Here is a 23,272-nt window from a genome sequence, read left to right as displayed (position 1 = left end):
TCTGCTAAAGGACCACTGCCCTCCCCAGCCTGTTACTTATGCAAGACAAGTCCTGCTCTGGTACCGTGTTCCAGGCCCAAGCTTGTAAGCAGGAAGCCTTGACTGTGTAATTCTTGCAACCTGAGAAGTTCCAAAAACCAGGGAGTTTCATAATTCACACTGATGGGAAAATTGGCCTGAACTGATCTGAGGTTAATTGTAATGTTTACTTACTCTGTCTTATATGAATATGCATATTTTGCTACAGAAACGTTAGTGTGCCTGATTAGGGTTATTGCTCCAGATCTTGCAGGATATGTCATGGCAGTCATTGATGGTATAAATGGAGGGCCACCTTCCAGAAATCCAAGAATATTGGTATCTGGAATGCATCGCAAAGTAAATGTCTTATAAGAAACTAATCAAGTGTGTACCAACGTTTTGATTCCTTGATCTTTATTTTATGTGTATGTTTGAATATCTTTGTGTGTGTGTATGAACACCGTGTGCATGTTTGGTGCCCCTGGAATCCAGAAAAGGGCATCTTGCAAGTGGAGTTATGGGAGGTTGTGAGCCACCACACGGATGCTAAGAGAGGAAGCCAGGTCCTCTGCAGCAGTAGCATGTCTCTCCAGTTCCATAATTTTAACTATTACCTTATCGATAGGGTTCTTTGTTTGTAGTAATAAGGAAGGATATTCAGGCACAGCCTTCCATGTAGTATTTCACAAGATGACACTTGTGTCAGTATCTGGGGGGAGAAAAGGGTAGGGAAGAAAGGGAGGAGGAGAAAGAAAGAAAGAAAGAAAGTAAGAAAGAAATTAATTCAAGGTTATTGAGTAGTTGGGAAATCTGTGATGGTTAGTGTCATGGTCTCATGATACATTCAGCTGTTGGCCTGGGGCCTTCACCAAATAAATGGAATTTAAGAGGCAGAAATAATTGCAAAAGGTAATAGTGCCTGGGTGTGTGCATTCATACACATGCTGGGTATATGTCTACTCATACATGCCTGCATGCTGTCTCCATAAAGAGAGTCTAAGTGTCAGTATGGAAGGAGTCAGCCCTGCATCTGGGGACAGAGTGAAGAACCCAGTGGGAGTGCCTCGTTGGGTGTCGCTCCAGAATGCTGCCGTGCAAATGAATGCTACACCCTGTGCTCAGTTTTGCACAGGTGTCTGAGATCTCGCACACTGTTAAAAGCCTCCTGGTCACAGTCGCATTGCTAGCACCGATCCAGTCCTTCCCAGATTCTCAAGTCAAAGATGGCTTTCCTGCAAGCATCCTGATCTGCCCCACCCTTACAGACTCAGTGAGAACCTAAAACCTGGCTTAGAAACTGGAACAGAGCCTTAATTCCCGTTAGGAATGGCTTCGGGGTTATCTCGGTGACTGATGACGGATGTTTTGTATCCTGCTTTGCTTCTCACTTTGCACGCTCACATCAAAGCCATCATGTATTTTGCTACCAAATTACTGTTACCTTATTCCTTGTAAAGAGCACAGCAGCCGGCTCTTGCACCATATTTGTTAGTAGCAAGAGAGGAAGAACAGTCTAAGAAGGTAAATATTTAAATCTGGGGGTTGGCTAGAAGTGGGCTATGTAGGTATAATGAACCTATATGCTTTTTTCTTTTACTGTAAGTGAAGTTTGGGCATTGCAGATAGACTGTCTTTTACATGGTCATTCTTTTTGTCACACAGAAATAAATTTACATTTTCGCTGTCTGAGAACTTATCTCAGAGTTACACCGATAGCAGCTTGTTCTGGGGGCTAGCACAGCTATGCACGTTTCCCTTGTCACCTTAATTCACTGAGGACACTTAAGAGTTAAAGGATATTTAACCTGCTTCTTAATAGACATTGTCAAATATATGGAAAGCCTTCATGGTAGCTGTCATAGGCTCTGGTGACTTCAGTTGTGAATGAAGAAGTCCTGGGAAGCTACAGCTATTTAGATTTTTGCAGCCTTAGTGCCTGGCGCTTTGGCGAGAGACTAGTGATTTCTTCTCTGTACCCTGCTTATTGTTGAAAAGCCGGAGCTATTTTTAAACATTCACACAATTTTGAAAGACGATTCTTCATTCTGCAAGGTTTGTCGCTAAATCTGCGGAGCCTTTCATAATTACACCCTTTTTGTGGTTTGCCTGAATTTGATCACAGTGGCTGATTTCATGCATTGATAATGAAGGCTGAGGTTGCCTGTTTCTCGGCACACATCCACCTCCGACTCGTACGTTGACAGTGCTGCTGGTTTCTGCACGCGTAGAGATCCAGATTGAAACTGCTCTGCTTTCTTAACAAATGACTCAGAGCGTGTTCGTCCTTCCCTAAAATGCTGCCAGCGTGTAAAGGATTTTCAATGAGAGCGAAATAAGCCAGCCACGGGAAGGTTCTGAGCGTCACTGATGTAGTGTGGGGCTGTCACGGATAATCAGGCTGGATCCAAGTCCCGGTAGCACTGTACATCACGCTGGCCGCATCCTGGAAGTTTTGTTTATCTAACTTGGCTGCTCGTGAGGCTGCTGAAATCCCTGGCAGAATGTGGAGTGGACTTCCCAGCAGAGGTAAGCATCTTTATCCTAAAAACTTGGGTGCTGGGGTCTGGGATGCCTGTGACAGATTCTTTTAAACCGTTGTTTTGAATCCTGTGGAGTCATCGCTGGTGATTACTATGTCGGGCTGGCACTTCTGAAGGGGAAAATTGAAGAGCAAATAGAGCAGCCTTTAATTTTATTGAGAAGTAACTCTCTAAATGGGTGTGATAAGCATTCTTTTTTTTCCTCCTGTACTAGCTGTGTGCTGAGGACATCTTACCAGCAGGTGACTTCCTCTGCATTTTAAACATTCAGAACAAGTCAGCGGCACGCGATTTGCTATCATTACCGAAAGTAGGCAATTAGCAGTGTTATTATGCGTTTCAGGTGTATTAAAAAAAAAGGGGGCTATAAACCAGATCCGTTCTGCAGAATCTTTGACATGAAAAATATGTAGGAGGAGACAAATCATGTTTACAAGGTAGCTGAGAAAGTGAGAGCCACGGCTTGCATACTGGAGATGACACCTTGTTAAGCTTGACATTATTAATAATTAAAAGTTACGACCTGTCATGCAGTGGACAGCCTGCCATAATTGGGTTCTAGTGACGGTATGCTGACCGAGAGGGGAGAAGGAACAGTATTTCTTTATGGAGCATGCATGGACTAGATATGATATTTTAATGTAGCATATTTTATCATTTAAAATGTAACTTTCCCCGGTGCTCACCTGGGAAAGTTAAATGACCAGACAGTCATGCTCAGGAAGGTGTGATATAGCATTTCCAGTCTGGGGTCCCAGAAAGCCAGTATGATAAGGGCAGGATCAAAGTCAGCCTCCTGCTGGAGATCCTATTGCTTGGGTTCTGCTGTACTGTAAGTTTATGTGTCCAGAGCTGCTTCTGTATAAGCAAGGGGGCATGCATGCTGTGTTGTGTTCAGATAGCATTACACTTACTATGCATTGGCATCGGGTGTGTTAGGAGCACAGAGAAATCTGTTCCTCTTGATTGGAGGGTAACATGGCACACGGGCTTTGAGCATACATGTGAGTGTGCTTTTCTTGCTGAACGTACTTGAGGCTGCTGTTTATGGTTTCCAGCTTTAAAGTTATAGATGAGTATGTGCTCCTTCAAAGGCTCGGGAAGCCTGTTCCTTGCCAGCCTATGTAAAGCTTGGCTAAGCAGTCACATCAGGAGCAAACCATTTGTGTGCACCAATCTGTCTCCGCAAGTCCCAGGGCCACTATCTCGCTAGAAGCCACTGTGTGCTTTTAAAAGCATGAAATGAGTTTTATACCAAACACATGGTTTCTCATTTGCAGCTCTTTTCTTTATGGTGCTGGTCAATCGATGGTCCACTACCAGGATTTTGGTGTTCTGCCAGAGCTGATTGTGTGGGCTAACCTGTCTGTAAAATTAAGAAATGGAAAAAGACAGGTGGGAGGAGCCCCATGAGACCCTCAAGAAGACAGGCGTACTTTTGCTTTGGAGCCATTGCCATTTCTCCAAAGTTCTTTGTGCTGTTTATCCAGGACCCACAGGTCGGAAGTTGCCGACATGGTCCAGCCCTGGACTTTCTCCGGGAGGAGGCATTGTGAGAGCTGTGTCCTGCAGTGTACAGTATCTGTCCCCCTCTTCGCAGTGCATATGTAGAAACTGCTCTACTGGGCCTGACCATGTTTTGCAATTCATCATGACGCTCCCCTGCCTCTGTGCTAATGCATGCTAAAGCCCTTTTACAGGCGGCGGGAAGCATTTGCACATCTCATACTTTATGTAAACAACCAGCACTTGGTTGTGTGCGCATGTACTCAGAGCAGGGTGAGTTCAGGCATCAAATGGAAACTGTCTGAAGAGACGTTAAATTTTTTGGAAAAAAAATTGCTTCTGTCATGTAAAGACCTAATCTTGAAATTTCAAAAACAATTTTTGTTTGCTTTTGTGGATGTCGGTTGATGAATGTGTCGTCCTCGGGCTTCTCTTTCCATCAGAAGGTGATGCTTGTTGAGAGTTTTTGGATCAGAGGTGACCCAAATTACCAAGACATTTAAGGGAACAGCGCGTTCTTGTTATTGTTCTTAGTAGTAAAAATACCGATCTTCTTAGAGGTTTTCTTCTGTGCGTGGTGTAGCAGGCATGCAGGTGGACTGGGGTGTACATATTGAAATGTTGATAATATGTTTTTTTCCTCTCATGTGGTCTGAAAGCCCCTTTGAAACCTTTAATTTCATCATTTTTCCCCCTTCTTCTAATTCTTGGATCTTTGCCTAGCTTAAGTGATTACACGCAATTAAAGATTCAAGATAAGCCATCCCTCCAGATGGCTTGGCAGTTAAGAGTGTATGTATTGCTCTTGCTGAGGACCTGAATTCAGTTCGCAGCACTCATGTTGGGTAGCTCACAACTGCCGGCTACTCTCGGTCCTGGCCGTCTGCCATGTCTGCCACCTATGGGCACCTGTGTATGCAGTGTTCATACACACACACACACACACACACACACACACACACTCATGAGAAAAAAAAAAGAGAGATCCAAAAAGTAATTTAAGATAAAAATGTTATTGTTGAAATGACAGGATATAATCCATGCCATTTTTATCAGAAAACAATGGGTTTTAGATGAAGCATAATTATAAAGAGCTTTTAATCTTTTGGGAGTCCCCAACCATCATCATCACATTGTACAGTGGACTTTGTTTTAGAAGTAACTCACATTTATTACCCCAAAGCCCAGGAAACTAATTGTGTTTGTGGGTTGAGAATTAGAAGGTTGTCAGATAATGACAATTTCTCCTGAAATTCTAGATAATGCTATGTGTTTGCTCAATGAAAGCCTTTAGAAAAGCTTTAGTATGTCAGAATTCTCTAGAATAGTGGGATTTGTCATATTACACACAGTGAAGAAAATCCACTCAAGGGAAGCAGGACCTAACTTGTCATATCTGCCTCAATCTTGCCAGCAATTTCTCTTCATAAGTAATAGAATTCGGAGAGTCCCGAGGAAGTGATCTGCTGAGAGCTCTCACTTTTATATCAAAGGTCAACCACCCAGACTTGTTTGTTACCTGACTTTTAAAAACAATTACTTCTGTAATGTAGTCCATGGGGGGTAGAGCTGGTTTAATTGAGAACATGACTAGTTCGTAGGACCTTCCCACTCCCCAATGGTCTGGATAATTGATGGGGTTTACAGTTCCGAGGTATGTTGCTGAGGTGGACTCGGAGTAATGAGAGTGTGTGTCTCTGGCTTCAAAGTTCAGTCTTTTTATTGACTTTCTTTTCCTTACTTCCCACTCGTTAACTAGGACGATCTTGTTTTCAGTTGCTACATTTAGCAAGTAAAAACACATAGGACTTCTAGTTTAAATGTAGCTAAAAGATAGTAATAATTTTAACTATCAGTACGTTCCATGCATCATTTGGTTATTCTAAAATTGGTGGTTGTGTAGCTGACATCAAGTTTGGCTAGTTGTCCTGTACTAGTCAAACCTCCCTCCCTGCCTGCCCAATAGGCTGTCTCTGGGTGACAGCCTATGAAGTTGGTCCTTAAAAAAAGGCGACACGGAGGCTCTCTGTTCCTGCAAAGCAATCCATTTCAGCTTTTGGATTTTTGTGCCCAAACATGCCTGCTGTTAGGTTACCATTTGAGAAACTTAAACTGGATTAAAAATAGTACTGGAGAATGGGAATAATGAGTGTGTGAAGCTTCCTATAATTACTAAAATAAATCAATAACAGCGGAACAATAAATAATGACTGCCAGCGACATTCCAAATAAACGAGGATTATACAATTAGCTTCCAATTGTTATCCCTTGTCAGTCAGAACATTTTCAAGACTTCATCAGATTTGAAAGATTTATAAATTAGTTTTTCTGGGTTGGACTTAGTATGCTTAATGGGAATTTTCTCCCATAGTTCCCTCTGCTCTACCACCCCATCTGGCCCTTATTTAAATTTTTTTTCTTACTAATCTTGGGACTCATTGTTTGACTCCGCATGGATTTCTTAGAAAAGCCAAGAGGCTACAGTCTTGGCTTGTCAGGAAAGCTAGAACTCACCCTAGCAGGGTACAACAGAAAAGAGAGTATTTGTGTCCACTGTACATCCCCTGTAACTTGGCGGGTTAATATTGGACTATGGCAATAACTATAACATTTCCATGTAATTGCACATATGCTAATCTGCTGACCCAAACCCCACCCTTACCCTGCCCTATCTCAATTTTCGACTCACTAGAACTCATCAAGGGCATTGTGCCCTGGCTGTCCTGATGGAGAATAGAGGCTCCGTTCTGAGCCTCCTCCTTCAGAGACCCCTCCCTCCACCTAAGGACACATTGAGAAGAGCTCTGCTCACTGAACACACTCTGAGTCTCCTTCCTAATTTCTCTCCTCCCACATTCTCATACCCCCTCCCCCAATTTTATTTTTGTAAATAGTCCTAACAGGAATAAATACATACTAATGTATAATTCAATCCCCAAAGCCAGGAAAAAAAAAACAAACAAGTGGATGAATCTCGTGCACTGTGATAGTTTTATTTGCCAGGATACCTAATAATCAATCAGTGACTTAGGGAGAGGACATACGTGGGACATTTCTTTAACCTTTCTGTTTCTGATTAATAGCCGACCTCAGTTTTCTCCGTGCCAGTCATGTGATGTGTCAGACCAAGACACCCATTTCTTGTTTATTGTAAGTACCATTGACCTGAGTTTTTAAAATGAAGGGCTGCTTCTGTGGTGACAAAGTTTTGCTGGATCAATCATCTCTGATTGACATAAATGCTTCCCACCAACCATCACTTTACTCCTCTATATCTTGTCACATGGAAAGACACAGTCTGCTTACTTTTATTTCCATGTATACATATAAATATAAATATAAATATATTTTTGCTTCCCCCATTAACCTATTTTTTCACTCTCCCCCGATTTTCTAGCCAATAATGTTATTACGTTATGCATCCTTCTTCAACAGTTTCAAAGGAGATTTGCGGTCTTTTCTAGTATCTAAACTGTGCTCTTTAGGAAAAGGTTCTGTCTTTACCGTAAGCATTCCTTTCCTCTCTAGATTCTCTCCAGTAACCTCCTACACACACAGCAGGTTTAGCCAACATCAGATTCTTAGCAACACATTTTATTGTTGTCTTTATTCAATGGAACATTGTGATAAGGGATGTAAATTATAGGTGTTAGTAAATAACAATCGTAACACTACAACCATAACTACAGTTAGAGTTGGCCGCATAGCATGTTTGTTAAAACAAATGACCAACATGAATTCATGATCCACTGTCAATCATTGGATAACTTCCACTGTTTTTCCTTTTGCAATTGGAAAGGTGCTGTGAAGTCAAGATCCTAGTGTGAAAATCTAAGGGTCTGATTGTGTCACCCATAAGTCTGTGTTGGAAGCATGATCCTTAGTGTCAATAGTGTGGAATAGTGGGGCTCATGACAGTATTTTAGCTCATGAGCACCACTCCCCACCATGAGTGGAGTAGCACCATCATTATGAAAAGGTGGGAGTGAATCTGTAAGTTTGACCTCTTGCCTTTGCCTTGTGATGTCTTCTACAGCAAAAAACGTCCTCGCCTGGTACAGCCCTCATTCTCATTCTCTGGGACTGTAAGACGTGAGTGTTGGCTCTTTATAAATTACCCTGTCTTAGCTATTCTGTTAGATCAGCACAAAATGGACTAAGACTGTGAGATTGAGGCAACACTGAGGAATCTAGAGTTTAGCAGAATAATGTCTTCTGATCCCCTCCAGGAAGTCTGTACACCACCAGGGCACTCAGCCAAATGTCTTGTTGATGAGATTTCAAACATGATATTGATCAGTGATTGTTATAGATCTGTGGTAATGCTAGCACCAGAGAGGTTTTTGTGTATTTATTTGGTTTTGTTTTTTGAGACTCTAGTGTTGTTTTTAGAAGAAATACCTTCTAGAAGCTTCTCTGTCTTCTGGCAAAGCCAAGAAACAAAGCAAAGACTATCCCTTCTTGATAAAGGTTTTCTTTGGAGGGCTCCGGAAATGGACGAGTATTAGCAAGATTCAGAAATGAAGCACAGTAGCTTCTTTACCAGCAGTTTCTGTGCTTTATACGTTGCGTGTTAGGTAAAATTCCTTAGACCATTGTCTAACTGGAACTGCTGGAGTCTGTGTATATGATGGGCCAAGTGAGATTTCATCATCTACACCATCAGTGTTTAAAGTTTTCCTTCTTATGAGATGTATAGAGTGGTGGATGCCATTTCTTTTAGGCATTCTGAAATGGCCATGGCTCCTTCTTTAATAGGGACAACACAGAAATAGTCTATAGCACAGTTCTAGGCTCAACTCCAACAGGCTTACCCAACACCAGATTCCTAGCAACAAATTTTGTTTTTTTATCTATTCAATGGGACGTGTGTGATAAGGGGTGTAAATTATAGGACTTAGTAAATAACAGTAGTAGTAGTTAGTAGTCCAAGCTAATGTGATACCCTGCCCTCTATACATTGAACTCATTTAGTCTTTTTAACCTCATACAGGAGTGCTAGGGAAACTGAAGTGCGGTAAAGTTAAGTCAACCCCCCACCCAGAGTCACGAAGCAGCTCAGCTGGGATTTGAAATTCCCCCAGGGGCTCCAGAATACAAGTTTTGAAAGAGGACCCTAGACCAGCTTTCGGTAGGAGAATCCACAACACCAGGTGAGGAAGAATTTAGATTTGTAACTCTTTGAACACCTACGCACGCAGTGTACCTGGCTTCTATAAACTTAGAGTGAAGTACCCTAATTTGTGATTCAGTTCAGACCCTTATGGCCTGGTCATTAAATTCTTCATGTTACCCAGCAAGGACAAAGATAAATAGACAAGCAGAAGCACTTTCACTGCTTATCTCTAGGCTGCCTTGCACACCGAATGATCAGCCGCTGGGGTACAGCCATAGAATCACAACTCAATGCTCTCAAATGCCCCTGCCCTGCAGCCCTAATCAGAACCGCTGTTAACCTCAGTGAAGAAGACACGAAGGGGTGGGGACATTGACGAGACAGATCGATCTGCAGGAAAGGCACGCTACAATTGTCATATGCCCCTACATTTTTGAAAGGTGTGGTGGTTAGATTTAGAATCACACAGGAGACTAGAGAGGCACATCTGCGTGGGTAGAGTCTATGAGGTATTTCCAGAGAGTATTAACTGAGTGGGGAAGACTCTCCATAAATGTGGCTAGTCGGAGCCCATGGAATGAGTGGACGGAGAGCAGGGAAGAGAGGTAGGAAAAGCTAGCTTAGAGCCACCATTCCCGTCTCTCTGCTTCCTGGCTGGCCACCAGGTGAACGGCTTTGCTCAGACACAGATTTCTGATTTCATGTGTTCTACTCAAATGCATGCAGCCAAGCGGCCTCTTAGCCCTCAGCAAACCATAAGTCAAAAGAAATAGTCCCTGCTTTGTTTCTGTCATGAGTCTGTCAATGGGATGTGAAAGGTAGCTACACTTGATAACTCCTGTGGTATCTTCCATGCCATCTATGGTATCACCACAGAGAGAGGACAGAGGTGACGCTTAAGCCCTGCTCTTTCCTCAGCTGGGCAGAGCGTGGGAGCAGCATGTGCTTTTATGAGAATGACCAACGTGCGCGGAGTACTTGTCCAGAAGCAGTTAGCAGGGAACCATTTTGCTTTAACAGAAGCAAAAGCAGGTTGTGATTTAAACATGATTAAATGCAGTCTGGGGGGCTGCGTGGACAGCAAACAGCCTGTGGCCATCCATTCTCAGTTACAGTGGTTCCATGGGCATGCCTGTTACGCTAACAGACCCACATCAAGCGGTCATGGATCTGGGTAATACCAGTTCTGCTTCTAGAAGTGGGATGGCTTGCAGTTTCCGAAGCATTCAGGGTTCAGCCACATCGCAGCCGAGCCCTGTGCGAGCGCTGGCAAATGGTTTTGCTGGTAAAGACTGAGTCTCCTCATCTGCAGAGCGAGAAGGTGACAGACCCGGCTGCACGGCTGAGGTAAAGATGAAGTGAGAATGGCAAGCTGAGGGAGTACAACGTGACCAGAAGGTGACCGCTGTGTGAGCTGCAGAGACCCCTAAGGATGCCTTTGTGTCCTGCTGTGCAGTAGATGCTCAGTAAACGCTGCTTGCTGTCGCTCACGGATTAATCCCTCTTGCCCCTTAGCGATCTTGTAGTAACATTAACGTCTCAAGAGAAACCTTCAGGTGGGCAGTGTTGGCAGGAGATGTGGGGTCAGGGCCCAGCAGCTGCAAGTGTATGCAACAGGATGGGAAGCTTTGGGTAGTGGAGGCCCCAGAGGGTCAACCTCAGTGGGAAAGAGTTTCAGGATGATGCCCTGGGGAATCAGCTGCTTTTAATTCTTCATTCATCCCCAGCTGTTACTCCACTTGACACCTGCCATGATCCCGAGAGAAAGTAGAATTTGCTCAGTGCACTGATGGTACACTAACATAACAAACACAGCAGTGAGGACAGCGCACACCTAGATGTATGACGTCAACGCACACATAAACGCACACTCTTCTCGGCTTCCACACCATCAGCTTCTTCTGCTGAGTCTGGATGCAGCCTGACCTTCTGCATGCGCGACAATAGGCGCCATAATCAATACAGTAGTTTGAACTTAGAAGGGCACGGGAGGGAGAGCGAATGTGGTCAAGGAGCTTCACTTATTCCACAGAAAAGGTGTAAAGCCTTTGCGACTAGGAGGCCGGCTGGGGTGGTGATTTAAAGCTGAAGGAGCAGGCTTGCCCATCAGTGGCATTAACATCGGCATCACATTTTATCAGGTCTGACTGGGAAAGGGGCTTCCTGAGCAGTGTAATTAACCATCCTTGACACAGCTCACGCTAAAGGGCACGCTTATTTAGCGTGGTGTAGCAAATCCAGTACTTAGCAGGAATCAACATGGATTAAAAGTTTAATGGTTCTGTGACTTGGAAGAGGAACAAGGACAGAAGAGGAAAGTTTGTACTTTGATTTGCTAATTAAAAGAAAACCTAAAAAAATTGCTGTCACATGATTGGAGGACATAAGTGCTCTGCTTTATCTGTTAGTCAGACTTGGAAAGCTCTTAACAAGTATCAATGTAGGCAATTTATAAATTATTCTCCCTCTTATTTCAGCATATAGATTATAATCACTGATGTGATATATATGTATTGTATATATTAACACAACATTTAGTCGTTAGCTATTGTTGTTTCTGATAGTTTTTGTTGACCAAAGAATCATATTCGTCTTCCTTTTATCATACTTAAATATATTTATAAAATAGCTTTCAAAAGAAATGAGAAAACATATTAAAGAACAACCTTTTTGCCCACAATGAACTAGTTCTGCGCTCAGGCAGGAAACCCATCCTGTTAGTGTATTTATCCCACAACATTGTACAGAGCGGAAAGAGCCCTGGGTGTGAGGGCCTGCATGTGTATTGTTCACAAGGCCCTGTCCAGGAGTCCGTAGCCTCAATCAAACAAGTACAGGAACGGTGGAGCAACCCCTCTGCCAGGATGAGGCTCAGAGAAAGATGGCTGAGCCTTCCTCTGGTGGTCCTCGTGTGGGGTTGTTGCTAGTATGTGTAGAAAATGTCCACTGTACCTTTTTCCCTTTAGCCCACATAAGAGAGCTCCTCCACAGAGATTGCTTCTATCAAGATGAGCTAATTCTGTCTCCTTGATCCAGCTGTATACCATAAAGTCTGCCCCCACCTTTGTTTGTGTGAAAGAATCTTGCCTTCCTGTTCAACCGTAGACAATAGTCACGCTCAGCTTTTTGGGCCGTTTCTCCTGCAGAGAGCCCCGGTCCACGCACCCGACCTCAGCTTTTTGTGTGTCTGCCTCTCTGTTTGTTTCTTGTCTTCATTCCCTCGCTGCCTAGTCCCTGGGGATTGAGCAAGGACTCAGCAAAGTGGCACCTTGAAAAGGGACTGGAACAAGGGTGCAGACTTGGGCTTCATTGAACTTTCATAGTTAGAGGAGGAAGGCTCCCGAGAGAGGAGCAAGCAAGCTTATATAGTGAAAGAGGAAATACAGGAGGAGGGAGGGAAGGGACAGGAGGAAGCAGGGGTAGAGAGACCAAAGTGGCCACTTCTCAGGCCTCAGTTCTTAGGGAAGCTTTTATGAATTGAGTCTGGCTACCTTGGAAGTAATAGGAGAAAAAATGAGTAGTGGATATAGGCTGAGAGTCCATATCCTGTCCCCCTGTCCATCTGTCAGTTCTTTATTCCCTTGCCACCCCCAGTGAGGTCCAAGTCCATGCATGGACATGATACTACATATCACTTTTAAAACCATCAGTCTCACATACTAGACTCTTAGTGTCTTGAGATCAGTGTCCTGGTCCTTCAATATGTGACCCCGACTACAATATCTGCGTATAACAAACGATGCAGTCAAAACACTGACTAAGGCAGTGGTCCTCAGCCTTCCTAACGCCACAGCCCTTTAATATACTTCTTCATGTTGTGGTGACCCCCAACCATAAAGTTATTTTCATTGCTGCTTCATAACTGTAATTTTGCTACTGTTATGAATCATAGTGTAAATCTCTGTGCTTTCCAATGGTCTTAGGCGACCCCTGTGAAGAAAGGCTTGTCAACATTCCCAGGGAGCACGGCCCACAGACTGAGAGTCGCTGGATTTGAGGCGAAAGCCCATGCATGTAGGACCTGTAACGATCTCTGAAGAACTCAATACATTATTTGCTAGTGTTGTTTTTATCAGGATTTACTCTCCCCTTTCTGTGCGTGTCTGTGTATGTGTCTGGGTACATGTAGAGGCCAGAGGTCAACACTGGGTGTTCTCGTTGTTCCTTTTCCACATCCTTTTATGACTCAAGGTCTACTCAACTGGGAACTTGTCACTTAGGTTAGACTGGCGGCTAGCAAACCTCTGGGATCCTTCTGTTTCAGCCTCCCCAGCACTGGGATCGCAGGTGCGTGCCAATAAGCCCCGCCTTTACACGAGTGTCGGGGCTTGGACTCCGGTCACGGTATCTATGTGGCTAGCACTCTACAGAGCCTTCTCCCCAGCCTCAAGACTCCCTTTTTAAAGTGATAGTAAGGTGCCATTTTTTTTAGTTTTAGAAATGAATAAGACCAAATACTACACAATCATGAACATCTATTGTCGGTAGAATCTAGATTGGTGCACACAGTTGTAGGGTAATGTGACAATAACTATCAAAATTCAAACTTCATACATTTCACTACTGGGTTTAGTCAACATGCATGCTTTAGGTATACAAAGGCATAAAAACAATATTTTTGACACTTCCGGGGTTTGGCCAGACTCCGGGGCCGGCGGATCCCTGCCCTCAGCAGCTCTCTGCTCCCAGGCCCCCTGGAGGGGAGTTATCGCCGCCTGGTCTGGCGGGCACTCCTGAGGCAGCAGAGCGGAGGAGACCACCAACGCTGCCCACCCCCTGCCCACATCCCTGGCCCAGGGAGGAAGCTGGGTGACCTCTGGGCCACCCGTGGAGGAGGGCCCAGGAGCAGCAGGTCCCAGCGTCTGACACGCACTGAAGGACCCGACCCGGATAAACAGTTCTCTGCACCCAAATCCGTGGGAGGGAGGCTAAACCTTCAGAGAGGCGGACCGCCTGGGAAACCAGAAGAGACTGCCGCTGCACACAGTACTGATCCCAGAGGAAAACAACAAAAGCTATCTGGAACCCTGGTGCACGGAACCTCCCGGAAGAAATAGCGAGATATTCTGGTTGCTGCCCCCGGAGAGCCCATGGGCAGCACCCGAGGCGAACTTGGCCTCGGGTCCACAGGTAAGACCAACTTTTTCTGCTACAAAACTTGCCTGGTGAACTCAGGTCTCACAGGCGGAGTTCCTCTGGGACCCGGACACTTCGGTGTTTGGCCAGAACTCCCGGGCGGTGGATCCTGCCTCAGCAGCTCTCTGCTCCCAGGCCCCCTGGAGGGAGTTCTCGCCCGCCTGGTCTGGCGGGCACTCCTGAGGCAGCAGAGTGGAGAGTGCCCCTGCCCCATCCCTGGCCCAGGAGAAACTGTTAACTTGGCCTCTGGGTACCCGTGAGAGAGGGCCCAGGGCAGCAGATCCAAGGCGTCTGAGACACCGCACCTGAAGGGACCGACCGGATAAACAGTTCTCTGCACCCAAATCCCGTGGGAGGGAGAGCTAAACCTTCAGAGAGGCGGCCACGCCTGGGAAACCAGAAGAGGCCGCACGCTGCACACAGTACTGATCCCAGAGGAAAACAACAAAAGATAACTGGAACCCTGGTGCACGGAACCACACGAAAGGGGCGGCGCTGATCTTCCTGGTTGCTGCCGCCGAGGAGACCCGTGGGGCAGCACCCCAGCTGGCCGAACTTGAGCCTCGGGTCCACAGGTAAGACCAACTTTTCTGCTACAAACGACTTGCCTGGTGAACTCAAGACACAGGTCCACAGGAACAGCTGAAGACCTGTAGAGAGGAAAAACTACACGCCCGAAAGCAGAACACTCTGTCCCCATAACTGGCAGAAAGAAAACAGGAAAACAGGTCTACAGCACTCCTGACACACAGGCTTATAGGACAGTTTAGCCACTGTCAGAAATAGCAGAACAAAGTAACACTAGAGATAATCTGATGGTGAGAGGCAAGCGCAGGAACCCAAGCAACAGAAACCAAGACTACCTGGCACCATCGGAGCCCAATTCTCCCATCAAAACAAACATGGAATATCCAAACACACCAGAAAAGCAAGATCTAGATTCAAAATCATATTTGACCATGATGCTGGAGGACTTCAAGAAAGACGTGAAGAACTCCCTTAGAGAACAAGTAGAAGCCTACAGAGAGGAATCGCAAAAATGCCTGAAAGAATTCCAGGAAAACATAAATAAACAAGTAGAAGCCCATAGAGAGGAGACACAAAAATCCTTGAAAGAATTCCAGGAAAACATAAATAAACAAGTAGAAGTCCATAGGGAGGAGACACAAAAATCCCTGAAAGAATTCCAGGAAAACACAATCAAAAAGTTGAAGGAATTAAAAATGGAAATAGAAGCAATCAAGAAAGAACACATGGAAACAACCCTGGATATAGAAAACCAAAAGAAGAGACAAGGAGCTGTAGATACAAGCTTCACCAACAGAATACAAGAGATGGAAGAGAGAATCTCAGGAGCAGAAGATTCCATAGAAATCATTGACTCAACTGTCAAAGATAATGTAAAGTGGAAAAAAACTACTGGTCCAAAACATACAGGAAATCCAGGACTCAATGAGAAGATCAAACCTAAGGATAATAGGTATAGAAGAGAGTGAAGACTCCCAGCTCAAAGGACCAGTAAATATCTTCAACAAAATCATAGAAGAAAACTTCCTAACCTAAAAAAGAGATGCCCATAGGCATACAAGAAGCCTACAGAACTCCAAATAGATTGGACCAGAAAAGAAACTCTTCCCATCACATAGTAGTCAAAACACCAAATGCACAAAACAAAGAAAGAATATTAAAAGCAGTAAGGGAAAAAGGCCAAGTAACATATAAAGGCAGACCTATCAGAATCACACCAGACTTTTCGCCAGAAACTATGAAGGCCAGAAGATCCTGGACTGATGTCATACAGACCCTAAGAGAACACAAATGCCAGCCCAGGTTACTGTATCCTGCAAAACTCTCAATCAACATAGATGGAGAAACCAAGATATTCCATGACAAAACCAAATTTACACAATATCTTTCTACAAATCCAGCACTACAAAGGATAATAAATGGTAAAGCCCAACATAAGGAGGCAAGCTATACCCTAGAAGAGGCAAGAAACTAATCGTCTTGGCAACAAAACAAAGAGAAGAAAAGCACACAAACATAACCTCACATCCAAATATGAATATAACAGGAAGCAATAATCACTGTTCCTTAATATCTCTCAACATCAATGGCCTCAACTCCCCAATAAAAAGACATAGATTAACAAACTGGATACGAAACGAGGACCCTGCATTCTGCTGCCTACAGGAAACACACCTCAGAGACAAAGACAGACACTACCTCAGAGTGAAAGGCTGGGAAACAACTTTCCAAGCAAATGGTCGGAAGAAGCAAGCTGGAGTAGCCATTCTAATATCAAATAAAGTCAATTTTCAACAAAAAAGTCATCAAAAAGATAAGGAAGGACACTTTATATTTATCAAAGGAAAAATCCACCAAGATGAACTCTCAATCCTAAATATCTATGCCCCAAATACAAGGGCACCTACATACGTAAAAGAAACCTTACTAAAGCTCAAAACACACATTGCACCTCACACAATAATAGTAGGAGACTTCAACACCCCACTCTCATCAATGGACAGATCATGGAAACAGAAATTAAACAGAGACGTAGACAGACTAAGAGAAGTCATGAGCCAAATGGACTTAACGGATATTTATAGAACGTTCTACCCTAATGCAAAAGGATATACCTTCTTCTCAGCTCCTCATGGTACTTTCTCCAAAATTGACCATATAATTGGTCAAAAAACGGGCCTCAACAGATACAGAAAGATAGAAATAATCCCATGGGTGCTATCGGACCACCACGGCCTAAAGCTGGTCTTCAATAACAATAGGGGAAGAATGCCCACATATACGTGGAAATTGAACAATGCTCTACTCAATGATAACCTGGTCAAGGAAGAAAATAAAGAAAGAAATTAAAAACTTTTTAGAATTTAATGAAAATGAAGGTACAACATACCCAAACTATGGGACACAATGAAAGCTGTGCTAAGAGGAAAACTCATAGCGCTGAGTGCCTGCAGAAAAAAACAGGAAAGAGCATATGTCAGCAGCTTGACAGCACACCTAAAAAGCTCTAGAACAAAAAAGAAGCAAATATACCCAGGAGGTAGAAGGCAGGAAATAATCAAACTCAGAGCTGAAATCAACCAAGTAGAAACAAAAAGGACCATAGAAAGAATCAACAGAACCAAAAGTTGGTTCTTTGAGAAAATCAACAAGATAGATAAACCCTTAGCCAGACTAACGAGAGGACACAGAGAGTGTGTCCAAATTAACAAAATCAGAAATGAAAAAGGAGACATAACTACAGATTCAGAGGAAATTCAAAAAATCATCAGATCTTACTATAAAAGCCTATATTCAACAAAACTTGAAAATCTGCAGGAAATGGACAATTTCCTAGACAGATACCAGGTACCGAAGTTAAATCAGGAACAGATAAACCAGTTAAACAACCCCATAACTCTAAGGAAATAGAAGCAGTCATTAAAGGTCTCAAAACCAAAAAGAGCCCAGGTCCAGACGGGTTTAGTGCAGAATTCTATCAGACCTTCATAGAAGACCTCGTACCAATATTATCCAAACTATTCCACAAAATTGAAACAGATGGAGCACTACCGAATTCCTTCTATGAAGCCACAATTACTCTTATACCTAAACCACACAAAGACCCAACAAAAAAAGAGAACTTCAGACCAATTTCCCTTATGAATATCGATGCAAAAATACTCAATAAAATTCTGGCAAACCAGATCAAGAGCACATCAAAACAATCATCCACCATGATCAAGTAGGCTTCATCCCAGGCATGCAGGGATGGTTTAATATCGGAAAACCATCAACGTGATCCATTATATAAACAAACTGAAAGAACAAAACCACATGATCATTTCATTAGATGCTGAGAAAGCATTTGACAAAAATTCAACACCCTTCATGATAAAAGTCCTGGAAAGAATAGGAATTCAAGGCCCATACCTAAACATAGTAAAAGCCACATACAGCAAACCAGTGGCTAACATTAAACTAAGTGGAGAGAAACTTGAAGCAATCCCACTAAAATCAGGGACTAGACAAGGCTGCCCTCTCTCCCTACTTATTCAATATAGTTCTTGAAGTTCTAGCCAGAGCAATCAGACAACAAAAGGAGGTCAAGGGGATACAGATCGGAAAAGAAGAAGTCAAAAATATCACTATTTGCAGATGATATGATAGTATATTTAAGTGATCCCAAAAAGTTCCACCAGAGAACTACTAAAGCTGATAAACAACTTCAGCAAAGTGGCTGGGTATAAAATTAACTCAAATAAATCAGTAGCCTTCCTCTACACAAAAGAGAAACAGGCGGAGAAAGAAATTAGGGAAATGACACCCTTCATAATAGATCCAAATAATATAAAGTACCTCGGTGTGACTTTAACCAAGCAAGGGAAAGATCTGTACAATAAGAACTTCAAGACTCTGAAGAAAGAAATTGAAGAAGATCTCAGAAGATGGAAAGATCTCCCATGCTCATGGATTGGCAGGATTAATATAGTAAAAATGGCCATTCTACCAAAAGCGATCTACAGATTCAATGCAATCCCCATCAAAATACCAATCCAATTCTTCAAAGAGTTAGACAGAACAATTTGCAAATTCATCTGGAATAACAAAAAACCCAGGATAGCTAAAACTATCCTCAACAATAAAAGGACTTCAGGGGGAATCACTATCCCAGAACTCAAGCAGTATTACAGAGCAATAGTGATAAAAACTGCATGGTATTGGTACAGAGACAGACAGATAGACCAATGGAACAGAATTGAAGACCCAGAAATGAACCCACACACCTATGGTCACTTGATTTTTGACAAAGGAGCCAAAAACCATCCAATGGAAAAAGATAGCATTTTCAGCAAATGGTGCTGGTTCAACTGGAGGTCAACATGTAGAAGAATGCAGATCGATCCATGCTTATCACCCTGTACAAAGCTTAAGTCCAAGTGGATCAGGGACCTCCACATCAAACCAGATACACTCAAACTAATAGAAGAAAAACTAGGGAAGCATTTGGAACACATGGGCACTGGAAAAAATTTCCTGAACAAAACACCAATGGCTTATGCTCTACGATCAAGAATCGACAAATGGGATCTCATAAAACTGCAAAGCTTCTGTAAGGCAAAGGACACTGTGGTTAGGACAAAACGGCAACCAACAGATTGGAAAAAGATCTTTACCAATCTTACAACTGATAGAGGGCTTATATCCAAAATATACAAAGAACTCAAGAAGTTAGACCGCAGGGAGACAAATAACCCTATTAAAAAAATGGGGTTCAGAGCTAAACAAAGAATTCACAGCTGAGGAATGCCGAATGGCTGAGAAACACCTAAAGAAATGTTCAACATCTTTAGTCATCAGGGAAATGCAAATCAAAACAACCCTGAGATTTCACCTCACACCAGTGAGAATGGCTAAGATCAAAAACTCAGGTGACAGCAAATGCTGGCGAGGATGTGGAGAAAGAGGAACACTCCTCCATTGTTGGTGGGGTTGCAGACTGCTACAACCATTCTGGAAATCAGTCTGGAGGTTCCTCAGAAAATTGGACATTGAACTGCCTGAGGATCCAGCCATACCTCTCTTGGGCATATACCCAAAAGATGCCCCAACATATAAAAAAGACACGTGCTCCACTATGTTCATCGCAGCCTTATTTATAATAGCCAGAAGCTGGAAAGAACCCAGATGCCCTTCAATAGAGGAATGGATACAGAAAATGTGGTACATCTACACAATGGAATATTACTCAGCTATCAAAAACAACGAGATTATGAAATTTGTAGGCAAATGGTTGGAACTGGAAAATATCATCCTGAGTGAGCTAACCCAATCACAGAAAGACATACATGGTATGTACTCATTGATAAGTGGCTATTAGCCCAAATGCTTGAATTACCCTAGATGCCTAGAACAAATGAAACTCAAGACGGATGATCAAAATGTGAATGCATATCGCTCCTGAGAGACACAGCCAGAATACAGCAAATACAGAGGCGTATGCCAGCAGGAAACCACTGAACTGAGAACAGGACCCCCGTTGAAGGAATCAGAGAAAGAATTGGAAGAGCTTGAAGGAGCTCGAGACCCCATATGTACAGCAATGCCAACCAAACAGAGCTTCCAGGGACTAAGCCACTACCCAAAGACTATACATGGACTGACCCTGGACTCTGACCTCATAGGTAGCAATGAATATCCTAGTAAGAGCACCAGTGGAAGGGGAAGCCCTGGGTCCTGCTAAGACTGAACCCCCAGTGAACTAGACTGTTGGGGAGAGGGAAGCAAGGGGGGGGGGGGGGATGTTTGCCCGGAAACCGGGAAAGGGAATAACACTCGAAATGTATATAAGAAATACTCAAGTTAATAATAATAAAAAAATATAAAAAAAAGACAAAAAAAAACAAAAAACAATATTTTTCCATTTCATATATATGTATACTACACTTGTAGACTATTACTATAATATTATTTGTGGTGGAAATTTTATATATATTATATGTATATAATATATATATATATACATATATATATATATATAGTTGCCAACTTATCCTGAAGAAGAAATGAACATTCATTTATGCATATCAGATGGGACTCCATCAAAGAAATGTTTCTATTCAAGTCCATCTTGGTAAGGCAGGGAAACTATTGGACTTACTGACAGGAAAATGAGTGACCCTGAACAGCCGTGTCACCAGAATGTCCCGAGTAAGCATGGGTGGTGACCTTCCAGAAGCTGCATAAATGGGGACCCCCTTCAGCGAGCCTCTGTGTACTCCAGCATCTTCTGCAACTTTATGGGGGCAGCGCAGAATCACTTACAGCTATGGGAGGCGGGTGAGGGAGAGGGTTTAGAGCTCTGAGAGACTGGAAGCTCAGGTAAGGTCTATGATCCTCCTGTACGGGGACAGAATAGATCTTGGGAGCATCCCCTGCTGGCAGTCCCAGCCACTCTGAATAAGGTAACAGTAGTGTTGTCATGCCCAGAGGACAGCATTCCACACATAGCAGCTGATGACAGTAATAACTGTTGTTAGTCCATGTGCTGTGATATTAAGCAGTAATTTAAAATAATGAGATAAATCTGTAAAAAAAAAAAAGACAAGCAATAATGTATCTGATATAAGGGCAAACAAGTAAGACAGAGCACAGTATGTATTTTTATATAAAAAGTACATTGTGTGTATTTGTATATGTGTTCATGTGGAGGGGAAGGCGAGAGGGAGATAAAAAGAGAAAACAGTGTATTCTATCACACAGGAAACTGGACACTGTCCAAAGTCCTTCTGACTATCTACTTTTGACTGTGCGAAGTGGACTTATAGTTAACCTTTTTTGTGCTTTTTGAATTTTTAACGTTGCAGTTGTTTGGGGGAGAATAACACACGATGTCCACACCGCAAAGGATATGAAAGACGCAGGGAGTGGGGGAACACGGAAGGAATATGATGCTATCAAAACTGGCCTAAGGAAAGGCCTGCACCGTTGCCTAGTGATGACTATGGTTTCGAGCCACGTTAATATCTGGGGACAAGTCGCAGAGCAAAGGCCATCCCACCCTGTAACTGGAGGGTCAGCCTGCTGCCCTACATCCTCCCATGTCTGCCCCTGAGAAGGTCCAGGTGAGAAGCTGGTGTTCAGTCAGGCCTAAGCAGGTGCTGTAGGGGCCCACGTGACCAGTTTTCATATCCGTGCTTAGCCGGCCGCCGGATGGTTCCTGTTTATCTTCCGAGCCTGTTGGAGCCTTCCTCCTCACGCATGCATTCCTGAGTGTGCAGTTATTCAAATGTCCTTCCCATCAAACACTTGTGTTACGTGTGCACACAAAACAGCAGACCTAATGGAACCTGGGCTGTGTGTGGGAAATGAAGCACCCCATTGCGAGTCCCACTGCCCTGTGAAAAGAAGGAAAAAAAGGCAGAAGCACAGGAGAGAGCAGTGGGTGCTGTGAAAGCTGCAGAAGTGGCTGCACCCAGTGCTCTACCAAGCTCGCCAAGCTTCCTGTTGCACCCTGGGTGTGATGCCTACGTCCATCACACATTTAGGGCTCAGATTTTGAAACATAACACTGCCTGATAATACTAGGTGATTTTACATGGAACAGTTACCCCAGAACTGACAACCTCAAGGAAGCCACCTTTCGTAGGACAGCACCGGTACGATCATTTCGTTGTTCTCAGTTTTTAATTTTTCTTTTTGAATACTGTGAATCAAACTCAGGGTTGTGTGTATGCTAAGCACACAATGAGCAACGCCCTGCACACCCCACCCCCACCCCATCATCTCTGTCAGGATCAAAGACCGGGATGTTCTGATGAGCCCCTCAGTTTGTTTTTAAGGCACCTTTGAAAACTGCTGCCTAGAGGGGTTTGTACTCCGAAGGCTCCCTATGATAAGAGTCTTTGAAAGAACATCCCAAGTGATTGACGGTGAAAAGCTTATAGAAGGATTTGTGAGTCATCCTAACCCTGACTCTTGTTAGCTGTGTGTGGCAGAGTTCAGTTGGGAAGGTGAAAGAGTAAATTAAATCGCCTTTGTCAGAGAGACTGATACAGTGCTAAGCGCGTGGAATTGTGGGAACCAAGAAAGCAACATTGGATTCCTCTTCCGAACAAACTGGCAAGAGCACTAGCCTGATCTGCACATGTAGGTCAGTGGTTATCAACCTGTGGGTCGTGACCCCTTTGGGGTTAAAGGAACCTCACACAGGGGTCGCATATCAGATACTTACATTATGACTCACAATAGGAGCAAAATTACAGTTAAGTAACAATGAAATATATATATATGCATATATATACATATATATTTTTTTTAATTCATCGTCACCACAACATGAGGAATGGTATTAAAAAGTCACAGCATTGGGAAGGCCGAGAAACAAACAAAAGCAAATGTTTGTACATTTTGGTGAAGAAATTATATATTTCCGTTAAGTAAGTTT

General features: G+C 43.4%; 1 protein-coding gene across 5 annotated transcripts in view; it reads left to right on the top strand.

Annotated features, from left to right (window-relative positions):
• Znf385b (zinc finger protein 385B) overlaps window positions 1–23,272 on the top strand; it is a 301,336-nt gene that overhangs the window by 13,257 nt on the left and 264,807 nt on the right. The window contains exon 1 of one of the 5 annotated variants that reach the window (XM_032903550.1): window positions 1,210–2,547. The exons of 3 other annotated variants lie outside the window; for them this stretch is intronic. In XM_032903550.1, coding sequence (XP_032759441.1) covers window positions 2,523–2,547 — 25 coding nt within the window. In that variant the 5' untranslated portion in view covers window positions 1,210–2,522. Of the gene's footprint in view, window positions 1–1,209; window positions 2,548–23,272 lie in introns of those variants that run through there. One more of the 5 variants, XM_032903549.1, reaches the window with a different exon arrangement.

This window comes from Rattus rattus, chromosome 5, assembly GCF_011064425.1.
Source record: "Rattus rattus isolate New Zealand chromosome 5, Rrattus_CSIRO_v1, whole genome shotgun sequence".
In the NCBI taxonomy this organism is placed as follows: domain Eukaryota; kingdom Metazoa; phylum Chordata; class Mammalia; order Rodentia; family Muridae; genus Rattus; species Rattus rattus.
This window is presented reverse-complemented; position numbering and strand designations above follow the sequence as displayed.